The sequence below is a fragment of the Pleurodeles waltl genome, chromosome 3_1 (genome assembly GCF_031143425.1).
Source record: "Pleurodeles waltl isolate 20211129_DDA chromosome 3_1, aPleWal1.hap1.20221129, whole genome shotgun sequence".
Classification (NCBI taxonomy): domain Eukaryota; kingdom Metazoa; phylum Chordata; class Amphibia; order Caudata; family Salamandridae; genus Pleurodeles; species Pleurodeles waltl.
The window spans coordinates 149,888,085-149,902,631 of NC_090440.1; the positions used below are offsets into that span (position 1 = coordinate 149,888,085).

The window sequence follows — 14,547 nt, forward strand, 5'->3', positions numbered from 1 at the left end:
TCAGTGCGATCGGAAATGTACCCCTATGTTGCCAGCATTGAGGGACGGTGTACAATACCAGTTGTGATAGTTGCTGTGAAGAGTGTCCCCATGACGGCGGGAACAGGCAGGATTTTATTTCTCTACAGAATGCGGGTGCTTCTTGGCTTGGCCAGTGCAAATGCAGTTTCTGTTATACTGCGTTTTGTGCAACTTCAGGGTGTGTGGATCAAATCCCAGCGGTTGCCCTCAGTGAGTACAGTTGGGTTATAACAAATCTTTACACTGAGTTGCCGTGATTCAATTTGGCAAAGTACACTTTTTCAAACTAATAAAATAACCAGCATGGCAAAGGCAACAGGTCTGGGGTTGGCTGCCAGCATTTTGGCCATGTCAGTTATTTTTTTGTCAAGATTCTGTTAAACCTTATAATTGGGGAAGCTGCCGGCCTTCGCGAATATAAAAACAAAACATTGGCTAAAAGCACAAATGTTTTTTGGTCTCTAAAAGAATGCATGGCCGTAGATGTCCCAGGCACTGCAGCGAACTACAGTGCGTGTGAGGATGTGCTGCGTGTGAAAGAGCAGAATGCCATCAATTACTGTGTAGGTAACCAATGGCTTAAGTGGTCTGATTCACTGGCCAATGCTGTATACTTGTGGGCGGAAGAAGTCTGTGATTGACACTGTAACAGACCAATGGATGAAGAGGACTGTCTGAAAGCCCTTACATGTAAGTGTATATATCCACTTTTTGTAAGCTAGACCTAAACCAATTTGATGCAGCTGCAACAAAACAACGTCTTTACATTCAATATGCACTTTTAAGTATTGCAATGGTTAGTATTTTAATAGGTAGTGATACTTTGGATCAGGGCACAAGTCTTAAAAAAGAAGTGGGGCGGGGACTAACCAAGGAAAGCAACATACAGTTCACATAATGGCGTGTGACATTACAGGAAGCGGCATCAGGACCCATGAGCCTCACAGGGAGTGACACCAGATCTTAACACCTTGCACATATGTTTAGCAGGTCTATCATAAGTACATTTGAGGGCTTTACAAGAAGTAACATATAAAAGCTGATCACTACTTGAGCCTGTTACTTGAGTTACTTTTCTAAAGGAATTAACACCTCAAATAGGATGAAGGTTGGTGTCTCACTAACTACAGTAGATAAACTAGCATGTGCTACAGGCTAGGCAAACGCACTGCTCCCAAAAGGTAGCCCACATTTAGCAGTAGATCACTCTTGTGTTCTTATTCTTGTCATTAGTATATCTAAACCAACCACATATTCACCAGTCCAACCTAAAGATAGCTCTCCCTGGAATCAGTACCACCAGAATACCCACAAGCATTCTATCCATCACTTTTTGATATACTTCACTGTGATTTCACTGTTGGCATTATCAGCATGGAGGGAGCCCTCAATAGTTCTACCTTCATGTTTTCAAGCTATTACTTTTAAGAACCGTAGTGATGTAATCTGAAGTACTAAGGTGAAAAGCTTCCCTATGTTACAAAATTGAACTGTTTTAAAGTTTTGAAGCAAGCAACTTTATCATTTTTATATAGCGTTATTTACATGGCAAATATTTTCATGGCTCTGCTCATGTGCTGGGTTCCTAGAGCCAAGCCAGACTCTTTGCTCAGCTCTCCCTGTTAATATAGTAGCTCACCCATCAATACTTAGTGTGCAGTGATTCATTGTCATTGTTGCTGCAGACGGTCAATCCGACTTTCACTGTCGGGCCAAGACCCGACTAAAAAATGATTAAGGGGGCGTCCCACCCCTTCCCACCCTCCCCGTGAAGCAATGTCCCAGGGATGAAACAGTTTTGCAGCTTTGCTACAGCAGTGTGTGTAATCCTTATATCAGTGCTGCAATTAGAAAATCTTTACTTTGGGAACCCATAATGTGAGGTCGGGGTGGCTCTGGAAAGAGGGTAGACTCACAAGGGGCGGATTCTGAAAGTCAACATATACCTTTTATAAAAAAATCTGCTACAAAAACAATGGGAACACGGAGAAACGTGGCAAGAAGGAGAAACGTGGCAGTAAATCTGTTCTGGCTTAATTGGTTGTAAAAACTACATTTTAAAATATCTTTTTTGGGTTAAAGCACCTGCTGCAGAGATTTTTGTGTCCCCAGTAATAATAGTAATGGTAAGATAATTCTGGTGGTTATTACACTTGCTGGAGAGATCAAAGTTTTGTCTATTCACAGTTTTGAATCAAAGTAGCATAGTGGGTTACTGATTTTAACAGATCCTTTGGTTACTTGCATTTCAGAAATTGCAACCCTTCTAATATAGCACAGTGACCTATGAAGGACATGTGACTCATACAACTTGTAATCCTCACTGTCTAACACATCCTCATATTTCCTTATACCAATCCAACTGACTAATACTTTTTGGGATGTAGAACTGCATGTTACTCGCTGAAAAGTGCTGAGACTCCATGTTAGTGGTAGGAAGAGGTATAAAAAATACAAAACAATCCTGTACATTGATTTACACACTTGTCTAATTTATTGTCAATTTAAAATGTGTGTGTGACGTAAAGAACTCGGACACTGCTTGGAATGAGTAGCACTATAAAAGAATGAAACTAATTTTTTTTAGCGGTATTTCATTTTTTGTGCGTGTAAATACTCGTCCAGACCAATACAACGTATACTCCCCCACTGACTTGGGCCTTGCTTTGGATCTGTATAACACGTTGCCAGAGTGAACTTAAACAAGGCTGGTCATATGCTGACCTTGGTTCTAAAACAGGAAATGACACCTGCAACCTTCTTCAGAAAGGTGTGCTGAACCTGGCCTAGTCTGCTCTGTGGGTTGGGTTCATTGCAGAGGCTGCCTGGGAGCCAGGACAGTGCTAGATGTCGGCTCTCCAGGCAGGAGGGGCAGCAAGGTGCTATGTGGGACAGTGGAGATGGCCTGCTGTGCTGATCCACTCCCCACCTGGCCTCCCTTTCTGCGGCACAGCTGGGCTGCTGCTTACATATTTCACACAACAAACTGCCAGTGTCTGGATAACACAAACAAGGCTCACTGCCCCTCGGTGTTGTGTTGAGTTATAGAGCTTCAAATGACACTTGTAAGTGTAAAACAACTCATGTCACAACTGTGTTGGGTTTCCGTCGGGGCTTTATTTTGGTATTACCGCCAGGCCTTGAAAATGCCTTCAATCTCGCGCTTCGGTGCTCCCATCAAGTGCATGGCGTGTGTTTGATAGGGAAGTCGGAGCCGGGAAATGAATCACCGGTTTTCACAGGACACATTGGAATAGACCACATATAAGAGCAACGTCTCTTCGGCAGTAAACGCGGGCAGGCACCAATCCCAGGGTATGTGACTGTCGTGGAACATTGCAGCTCTGCTTTCCATCCAAGGAGAGATTTTACATCTGTCAGCCTCTCTATTTGCGCTTCCTCTCCCTTGAATGGCTCACCTCACTGGGCATGATTTGTAGACTTCAGTGAAACTCACAGTGGGTCTTTCCTTCACACACCTGTTTACTTCTAAAGTAAGTATTCCCCCCCTCACAGGCATTCCCATATGTACTCAACCTGACCACTTGACGTCCAATAAGAGAAGAGCCTTAGCTTAGGCACCTACTCTGATGCAGTCACAAACATAACAAGCATTTACAATGCAACGGGTCTCGCATTTGCTCAGGTTAGAGCTGATCGCGTTGTAAACTCCTAACCCGACTTTTCACCTATCGGGCAAAAGTGCATTTGTGTACACAACCCGAAAAAGTGAAATTAACTATGTAAAGCGCTCGACTTCTGCCAAGCGAGATCACGCTCGTAAATTAGAGAAAAAGAAGTCCACGAGCCCGATGGAAAACAGCGAGCCTCGCATGTCTTCTGTACTTGGTCGCTGCGCTCGAGGAGGGCTAGCCACTGAAAAAGGCATGACGTATGCGTGCCTTCGACTAATGAAAGCAAGCAGATTTTATTAGGGAAGCCCACGAACCTATAAAAACACTGACGTGAAGTTGACAGGGCTCCGAGCCCTTTTCTAAATACAAAAGCGTCTCGCTGCGATACACATGCGCGAGCGCATGCAACGCAGGCTCGACCCTAAAAAACGGGGTACACCAGGTGTGGGTTTCACAGGACATTTGAATGCGGGCCCCTAGACCATCGTTCAAATCTGGCAAATGGATGCCAACTGGCAAGATAATTGCAAACGTTTTTTATTCTAATTGCACAACTTCGGCTTCGTATGCAAAGAAAATCTAACTGGTCTTGGAATTTCATTTCATTTACTTTTTATGTCTAGTTGCTTTGTAGTTTTTTTTTTAATTAGCTGAGAATTTTTTGGGGGAGATCTGAAATTTTCAACTGTAATGAACAATTACATACAATTTCGGACTCAACTTTTCACCGTCCTTGGCTGGCGTCACCCCAGGATCAGTAAGTAATTCACTAAATGAGATCTAACTGGGGTATTTTTAATGAATGTATTTTTTAAAACGAAAATAGGCAACTGAACGTGGCTGATGTGTTTCGGATAACACCTTCCACTGGGCTTATTAGCATTACATAGTCTGCAGGAATTTTCAAATGACAACATAAAGCCCGGATTATTTAAGTAAGGTGTTCTTGCTGGCAGAGTGCCTAAGTTATTTGGATACCAATGACATCCAGTATTCCTCATTTTTGGAGGTCAGTTTAAAATCACAGCATTAAGTTCTGTGTTGGCCTACCCTGAAAATGTAGTAGGGTCTTAAACTTCTTCCCAGCAATCAGATCAACAGTATAAATCAACATAAAGAGCATCAGATCATTCGAGGGGCAAAGTTCTAGTTGTCTCAGCTTTCTTACTATATTTGCATCCTTTCGCTCTGGCCAATATGGACTTTGCCTATTACCACTCGGCCTCTGTGTGCAGTTTACACTGCCATTTCGACCTTGCAAAATAAACCTTTTGCCCGACCTAAACAGATTAGAGGGCAGGGTGCAGTGTATTTAAAAGGTAGGACACATATCTTTAACTTTTACATGTCCTGGTAGTGGAAAAACTATTAAAATTAATTTTTCACTACTGCGAGGCCTGCCTCTCCCATAGGATAATATTGGTTTAACCTATTGCATTTAATAAGTAAAAAAATCGAAATTGAAAAACAAGTGATAACTTTCAATTGGGGGTAGGTTGTAATCTCGAGTTTGGTGTCTAAACAATTGTAAAACAGGATGGACCATCTCTGGCTTGATGAAAGGAAGGAGCTGTCACCTACCACACTTCCACATTACAAGTGTCCTGCCTGAGTACTGTCACAAAGAGTGTGACGCTAGTTAATGGTGACCCCAGACAATGTGTGCCCAGGACAGGGAAGCAGAAAACTCCAAACAGTGTTGGGGGTGGAAAAATATAGAATCTTCTCCTACTTTAAAATGGGCAGAGGTATAACTAGTGGACCCTCAGATCCAACCCGTCAGTACACCTCTGGACCTGTGGAAGATTCAAAAGGACTGCTATGCTGCTGTGTCAGTAGAAGGGCTGCTACTCTGTTGCCTTGCTGTCTGAGTGAGGGACTGGACCTGTGTCTTGAACCCTGGACCAGCACAGTGGCTCCTTGGAAGTGGACATGAAGGTGCTCTGCCAGCCCATCTCTGATCCTGTGGGCGTAACTGGTGCAGTGAGCATCTCCTCGCAGTTCCGCTTCAGAACTGCCGCTGCACGACAAATCTCCAACGTATGACTGCATCGCAGCCCACAGTCTCCTAAGAGCCGCAGCTGTGCAATGCATCCTCAGCTCAGGCCTTTGCATCGCAAACCCCTCCTCAACAGCATCCTTGATGATGGCACAGGACCTCACAGCTCTTTGGAGCTGCCTCTGTGAGATGCACTCTCAACGTGGGATCTTGTAATGGTCCACAACCAGGATTTAAGGTACTTTTGTTCAGTGGGCCTAACTTGGTCCCTGTATCCAGCCCACCCTCCATTGCTGTCAGCCTGAACTCGTGACTTTGGCTCAGTCCAGCTCGACTAGATAATGAGAGTTGGTGCCTTGTGCTTTGAGGTAATATTTTCACATAAATCTTTAAAATTGCATATCTCTGGTTCTACTGATTGGATTTTTGTTGTTCTGGTATCAATTTTTTTTTTAAAATTTTACTCTATTTTTCTAAATTGGTGTCAGAGTTTTTTGGTGTTGTGTTTTCACTTTGTTGCTGTTTGAAGTGCTGCATAAATACTTTATACATTCCCTCTATGTTAAACCTGACTAATTTGTGCCAGGATACCAGAAGATTAAATACAGGTTAATTTGGGGCTTGCTTGTGTTTCACTCTGACAGAGATTGTGATACCTGCCCGAGTAGGCTTTCACCCCCCCCCCCCAACTCAACCAATAGCCTAACATATTACAGTGGGTATTTCATAAATCTGTTTTATAACCTTAGACACACTCTACAATTAGTCCACCAATAGGAGTTGCCAATTCCAATTCCTTATCATAGCCAATTCTTGTGCTTTACCAGCTTTGGGTGATTTGAAGTGTTGCAAAAAAAACAGTGCAGCTTCTTGGAATTTGGCAGCCAGTTGTTGTATTCCTTGTGTAACGTTGTATGAAGCTCTATGTTTAGTTGTCATTTATTTCTTTTAATGCATTAGTATCCTTGGTGTGTCATTCTTTGGAATCTGTTTGAATCTATGTGTATACTTAGTGCTTGGCCTCTTGGAATCTTGTGGATGCCACATTTGTAGTTAGTTGACTTGTAGAATCAACAAATTTATTTGACACTTTAACTTTCTGATCTTTGTACCTTTGGGAGACTAGTAATCTGTACAATTAGAGTGATGCATTTTAGAATGTGTTTACCACTCAATGGTAGTTTGGGAGTTGGCAAAGGTGCACCTGGGAATACGCATGATGTGCCGTAATGCCTGGCATTTAGCGGCTTGACTTGTGTTGGCACCTGTTGTGACTGACTTGCATCTTCTTGGAATATACTTTGCTGTCATATGTTTAGTCGACGTGCAGATCGTGTCCCTCAGCAGAGCAAGAAATCCCATATTTATAAACAAACAGCACTTGTCCCTTCACTGGTTCTATTGCCTTTGGATGAGTTGTATGCATTTTGGATACGCTATCACAAACCGATGGTGCAGGAGTTTGCACCCCATGTCTTAAAATGCTGCAATCGGCATTTGTTGGCCTTCATTTATGTTCCCCCTGCAGCGGCCCTGGTTGCACTCCCCTGCAGCATACTTCAGCTGAAGATCCGGTTGTGCGCTAGACATCTCACGTTTGATTGATTTGCATCGGTTAGCCATGGTGCTGTGCGAGCAGGCTGCAGCAATCAAAATTGTTATAGTTTTCATGGAGAACATTAAAAGTGATTACAAGCTCATTTAATTTGTAAGCAAATTGGAGATTTGTTTTGACTCAGCAGTTTGAGTGTATGTGTTGGTTGTATTTTCTTATGTATCTAGTAATTTATGGCTGGATTTTCCGAAACGGTCCACGGTGGTTTATCGTAGTCATGATATTGTGATCAGCAGAATAATGAAAAAGCTCAGCATTGCAAACATATATTTTCCGGGCTAAAAATTGCAGCACAAGAGATGATGCAAAAGACATCCATTTGCAACCACAGCGAGTATATTGTACATACTCAATCATCGAAGCAGACGCAGAGAGGACCCTAAGCTGTGTTTATAGCTGTAAAAAAATCAGGACCACCCACCAATGCCCTTCCCACGTGACCTGGTCTCCACCCTCATTTATCTTCTTTTGAAAGGCTTTAGGCTTAATGCATCTTCGCCGTCAGCTGAATTCTTTGAGTACTGGATTACTTTCCTCTCTACGCTGCCAGTCATTGTGGTTTTTCTCAGTTAGTGATGGTTTACGCTTATAGGCATGGGCTCAAGTATTGTCCATTTGTGTGAGGCTGCCTGCTTTACTAGGACCAACTTGCCTTGATTGGGATACTGGTTACCAGGAGAGCATCACCCTAGCTTCAAAAAGAGCCCGCTCCCTCTGGGCGCAGCTCCTCTCTGGGATGACCATAGATCTTCAAGCGCATTCCTCAGTAATCTGTTGACCTATTCAAGCCAGGCCTGGGGTCTAAAAATGTATATCTTTAAGTTCTTGGAGTTTTATCCGCCCATAACGCCCATATTATCTAAATACTTTACCAAAGTCTGCAACTTAAATGCTATTAGCAAACAGACCTGTTAGTAATCAACGTCCTCGTGCATAAGCTAGGCTGAGTTAGTACACCTATGTTTAAACCAGTAAAATGAAGAAGGCTGTGAAACATGTCACTATGTCAGGGTCTGTGGCCCACTGAGCTAGCTCTAGTGTCAAGGATATGTCAGTCGCAGCGCGAGGAAGGGGTGGGGCGGCGCAGGAAGGATAAAAATTAAATAAAACATTAAACACTTACTTACTAGCTCGCCACCGCCGCACTGCTCCATCCGCTTCTGCGAGCAATCCTGACCCTGCTCAGAGCAGCGTCAGGATTGGCTGGGAGCGCCTAGCCAATATACATAAACATAATTAATGTTTTTTGGTAAAAGGTTTGCCGCTGCCGCTGCTGGGGAAGGAGGAGGTGATAAAGCTCCGCTATAATGAAGGAGCCGCCCCTGGGATATGTGCTGGGAGGGGCATGCCCCATTTGGTGGTGAGAATGACTAAGTCTTCTTCAAAGTCTGCCTGCCCGAGGATGTCCTGCATCAGAGAGTATCTCTTCTCTATGGCATTAGTAGGGCTCTAGTAGAAGGATCTGTGTATTTGCCTCATTTCTGTTCATGAGAAATAGCTGTGTTAAAGTTAAGTACAGGACTGGATGCGTGGTGTCTTCTAGCCATAAAGTAAAATATCAGCCTGCCACACACAGTGTCAATGATTCCTCATCTGCATCTTGTTTTAGTCGCTACTCGCCAGGTTTCTACAGCACCTTCCCCAGCTTTTCTCCCACAGTTTTCGCTGTCTCCCTTTGACTGTTCCTGCCCCAACCACCTCGAGAGAAGTTTTTAGTTTTCACTTTGATGGGGAAGGGAGTGGGGGGAAATTGGGTGGGAGTGAGTGCAGGAAAGAAGTTTTTTTTTTTTTTTTAAGTCAAATTAATACATTTCAAGTACAGTCTACCAAATTTTGGGTAAAAAAAAAAAACATAGGTTTTAAAGACAGTTCTGAAGAAAAAACTCATGCAATGATTCAGTGCTTCAAATCCTTCATTGTCACCAAAAACATAATTGTTGTGCAGATCACTAAATTAAATGTGTTCCTTCTGGGTGCTTTTGGGCTGGAAGGGCTGTGCATGCTTCTGCCCTTCCACCCCTTCATGTAGCCCACTTTATTCCACGCTGGGCCCCGTGTCCGGTACGGCCAGTTCAGCCCTTGATAATTTCTTTGATTTGCAGTTTTATATTAACTATCAGCCGATGTAGTTTTCTGCTGTGAGTGCGAAATGAGCTTCAGTGCATTCTGCTTGTATGAAGACTGGATCAATGCCAATTGCATGCAAGTACCACAAAGTTGTGAATTTGGCTCAATGTTTTGCTTATTCTGTGGTACCTTTCAGTTCAAGTCGTCTCTCCTTTTTTCAGGTGTCACACAGTTGATAGGAGGTGTCTAATCAGAAGGCACCATGGTGGCCCTGTCTTTGAAGATTTGTGTCCGCCAGGGCAATGTGGTGAAAACTATGCAGTTCGAGCCGTCCACCGCAGTGTATGATGCATGCAGGATCATCCGGGAGCGCGTGCCCGAAGCACAGACTGGCCAAGGTATGTGTGTTCTTTCAGTGGTACCTACTGTATGAATCTGGCAGACAAAAGGAATATTTATGGTGTGTAAATAGCCTTGCTAAATACAGCACATCCAACATTGAGTGTGTTGCAGTGTGGTGCTGCTAAAGAAGTGGTCCTGGGCTGTTACAGCATCCGCTATGTAGTATGCCTAGCAACAGTGTCAAAAGGCCATCATTTGAGCACCATTAGACCAACCAAAAACAGGTTGCACAGAAGCGGTGATGTAGCGTACTAGGTGATGGAGGACATATCAGTAGCAGTGAATGCACAGCATCGATCTTGCACATGGAAGGTAGCAAAATATATTGTACCACTGCAACAGTTCAGATGCAGCACACATGAGGCACAGGCTTGGAAAGACAATAATAGATAGCATGGCACAAATGTAGACATGTTCCACATGGCTGGTGAACAGTCTTGCACCTTCATGCAGTACACATGCTGCACAAGGATGACTAGAGGACAATAAGGTCACAGATGATGAAGATTTACGAAACTGGACATGGTCGCAATAATGCAGGTGTACAAAGCATACCTCATTGGGCTTAGCTATGACAGAATAGTCTAGGCACTGTAGGTACAACATATATAACATTCTACCAAAAAACACCTCCAAAATGTAAAGAAATGTTTCTAGCACTAGAGCGCGCACCTTTTTTCGGGGACTTTGGTAGTACGTTCCGTGACATTCTGAGTCAGCAACTTCAGAGAGCTACAGTACCACTTGTTGGCAAAACCTAAAAAAAATTGACATGTTCGTTTTTGTTTTGGGAGCATGCCTGGGCAAAGTTATGCTTCTTGTGCATCCAGCTTACTCATTAGCTGTAGCAAAATACATTAAAGGCATTGTTATAGTGAGTGCCGTGGGTCGTACTGCATGAAAGACATGTGGTTCCTTTGGAAACATTTACTCCATATATGTTAATTCTGCTAGTAGAATAGAGAATCTTCTACCTATGCAATTAAAGCTTAATAACATAACATCGACAGATACAGATATGACTGCAAATATAGACTTAGGCGAAAGAAGCAGAAATGACATAACACATTTCAAAAACACAGTACATTTTAGCTGTAATAAATGATAGTGCGGAGAGCCTGAGGGAATATCATTGTCCTAAACTCTGACTAATGATTTAGCTAGTAAACAGTACAAAACCCATATCTGTAGACGTTTCAACTCCAGTAGGGTGAATTAATCCGATCTTCATCAGAACCAAATTGAAGACAGTGGGATTTCTAAAGGAAATTTAGATAAGATCTGACAGCTGCCTTTGTAAAGTTTAGACATTTATAGGTGAAAATACTGGTGAGAGTCAGTAAGTTTCCAGGAGGCAGAAGAGAGCCGGAATGAAAATGTCCGCAGATGTTCCAAGAGCGAGACCAGAAGTAATCACTCCGACAAAAGCAGAATGAGTCTGAAGATCGAGACATGTCCACACTTAAACAGTACTCAAGTCCCCTAACTACACAGTACGTTAAATAGTGCCCATTAGGGATGCTGTAAAGTGCGTGAGTGACCCGGTTCACTTACACAGGGGTTACTACCACAACTGTCTTCCACTTGAACCTTAAGAAGTCAAATTACTCCCTCAGGGTCGAACTGTTGACTTACAAGTTTTATGAACTATTTAGCAGATAAATCGTTCCGGGGAGTCACAGCCTATAATATTCCCTCAGACTCTGAGCACTAATATTTCTTACAGATAAAATCCTTTGTATCTTTAAAGTGCGTGCGATTTAATTAGTTGTGCCTAGGTATTGCACCATAGCATTACAATTTATGTAGCATCCTTCAGTTGACTTGTGTTCATTCTTTATTGTTGTTTCTTACGACTGGAATTAAACCAATTAGAATGTTACTGTTGATGATTATTACAAAATATCTATTTTTCCCACGCTATCAATTGTTTGTAATTCAACATTAATTGCAAAGGCAGTAGATTCTGTGTATTACCACCAGAATAAAGGAATATGTAATTAACTGTCTTCGACGAGATGGCATGTTTTTTCAAGTACTCTCTTACGCATGTTCCTAGAATTACAGGGTATCTACTATTTCTAACAACTTTATTTTAGGGGTTAACATCAGATTAGGGGTTACACAGAAAAAGGACACTTGTGAAGCCACATTTGCAATTATCATGGGGCATAATTGGACCAAGGACAGTAGGCTTCCATGTGCCCAGGATTGCGTCGATTGGGGTGCAGCGGGCCTTTCACAACCTTGGGCCTGGTGGCGCTGCACCTGCTGCCGTAATGTTAGGTTTGCCTTGGGGCAGTGCCCTTTCTGGTGATTTGTCTCTTTACAGATGCAGATGGGGGGGGGGTTGATATAGATTGATGACGACTCCCATTATGAGTAAATAGGTGTGCAATATCTGAGCAGTTGTCCTGCTGCTACATCTTAGGAGCGTTGCTGCGTAATAATACTGGAAAAAAGTCTTCTGACTAGAGCTTGTATCCAGGATGTGGGTGCCAATGTGTGTACCTTGGTACCATTGTGTTGAGACTTAGGTAAGCAAGATTCAGTGTTTGCACTGATTTTCTGCTCTATCAAACATTCCAAAGAAAGCAACTATTGGGGTTCATCGGACGTTTCTTGAACTTTGTAGCTCTGCAAAGTAAACAGCACAAATGGGCACAGGTAGCTGCTAGTGGAGAAGTGTGGCACAATGGTTAGAGCGGCAGACCCTGATGCAGAGATCTGGCCCGGGACCAGGGTTCAATTCCCACCTCAGTGGGTCTTGGGCTCAATTCCCTTGGACCAGATAATTCTCGCCTCGGTGCCTAATCTAACTAATGGGTCCCACTCTGTAACTCTGGGCAATAGCTTGCTTAATCTCCACAACGGCCCTCACAGCGCTTGGATGCCTGGCTTCACCCTGGGGCTGTCCAGGAGTGGGCACCTCACAGGGAAAAGCCAGGAGGGGTTCCACAGTGGTATGTACAGCGCCTTGAGACCCTAACGGGTGAGTAGTGCGCTATACAAGTGCAAAGTTTACAGTTTACAGTAGAAAACGTGGGGAACCTGACATGTATTTATTAATTATTGTGGGTATACAAGGAACACCTAATCCAAATTTAGATCCAATTAAATTACTTTTTGGTGGCGAATTGCCCCTCACAAACAACTCTGATCCCTTGGTCGTTTTGCTAATTTGTCCCCTGAAACATAAGATAAACTTAATTGTTTTCTACTGTTTTTTGAATAAGTATAAAAGAAAAGCATATTATTAGCTCTGAGGTAGATGGTGATAAACAACTTAGATCTGCGTACTTGAGAAACATCGCACCCAGGCTTTAAGGTTAAAGCGACATTATTGTTTTAGGCATGGACGAAGCCATTAGCTCTACCGATCATTGGCATAACCCGCAGTTCACTGTTAGCCTCTGTCAGTCGAAGGTTTACACATAGCGCTCTTTCGGTTATTTGTATGTTTTTGGAGATCTGTGTTAAGACTAATAATATTTAAACCACTTCAAAATAAAATAACTTACTTCACAAGAATCAGTATCGGCTCCAGTGGGTATAATTTGCCTGTTTTCTACATAGTAGTTGTAACCGGACGTCTCCGGACGCCGGTTTCCAGGACATTGTGCGGAACGGACGCGAGCCTGTGACGTCAGACGCCTTCGGCGTCTGGACGACAACCGAAAGAAAAGACGGACCAAAAGAGGACGAAGAGAGAGAGGAGACGGAAGTGGTGTCTCGACGTGCGCGACCGGAGGAGAAGGAGACGACAGAGAAGAAGGAACCCGCCGAAGGAACCAAGACCCCGAGAGAGAGAGGAGAGCCCCGGGGCTCTCCCGCCCCCGTCGGAGAGAAGCCGGGAGGCTGCCAAAGTGCCGGCCACGTCCCAGGAGGGGCGTGGTCACCTCAGGTACGTTCGTACCGCAACTGGGGGTTTGCTAGAGGGTGGTTGTTAGGGAAAAGGGGAGCCAAGGGAAAGGAAGGGAGGTCCTGCCGGGAAGGGGAGGCCATATAACAAAGGCCCCTAAAATAAAACCTAACCCCACAAAAACCACCCACCAGAGGATTTCTACAAGGAGGAGAAGGTCTGAGAACACCCATAGGGGGGAATCACAAACCAACGGGCAGTTAAACCCTTACTTCCCTTCACTTATACCTATCCCCCCCCCCCCCTCACCGCCCTACTAACCCTATATACTTACTTTATATATATATCCCACTTACCTGTTTTGTTATCCTCCTTTCTATTTTCTTTGGAGAGCCGGGCCCCTGACGAAGAGGAGGACCGGAGACCTTCCCAAGGCTGGACCGCGTTACTCACGGACTACCACCAAAACCCTGAAAGAGAAAAAACAAGGGGGAACTTTTTTTTTAATTATTTCTGGATTGCAAGTGCGTTATCCGTGTGAACAAAACAAGGGATAAAAAGCCATCCTTAAAAACCAAAACACGAATAAAATAACTAAAACCTACCTTCTGCGCCTGTTATCTTATTCCAATATCCCTTTTATGTGCTTCAGGGATAAAGAACCCATTACAGTGGTGTCAGAAGTGGGATATTGGAATAACTACAGGTAACCAAAGACGATGGAGGGCACACCCAGCCTATCGGAGATGATGCAGCAGCTAGCCGCAGGGCAGAGGCATCTGCAAGTAGTATGGGAAGAGCAGCAGAAGGAGGCTAAAGTGGAAAGGGAGGCCCTACAAAGCGCTCTGAAAAGTCAGGCCACTATCATGGCCAACAATCAGTTGGTCCATGAGACTGCAATCAAAAACCTCACGGACACTATTGCCACTACCCGGGTACATCCGAA

At 43.7% G+C, this 14,547-nt stretch overlaps 1 protein-coding gene across 6 annotated transcripts in view; it reads left to right on the forward strand.

The window, feature by feature from the left end:
- Nucleotides 1-14,547, forward strand: part of TLN2 (talin 2) — a 1,094,076-nt gene that overhangs the window by 504,533 nt on the left and 574,996 nt on the right. For all 6 annotated transcript variants that reach the window (XM_069221982.1, XM_069221985.1, XM_069221980.1 and 3 more), the window contains one exon: nucleotides 9,559-9,735. In XM_069221982.1, the coding sequence (XP_069078083.1) occupies nucleotides 9,600-9,735 (136 nt within the window). In that variant the 5' untranslated portion in view covers nucleotides 9,559-9,599. The remainder of the gene's footprint in view (nucleotides 1-9,558; nucleotides 9,736-14,547) is intronic.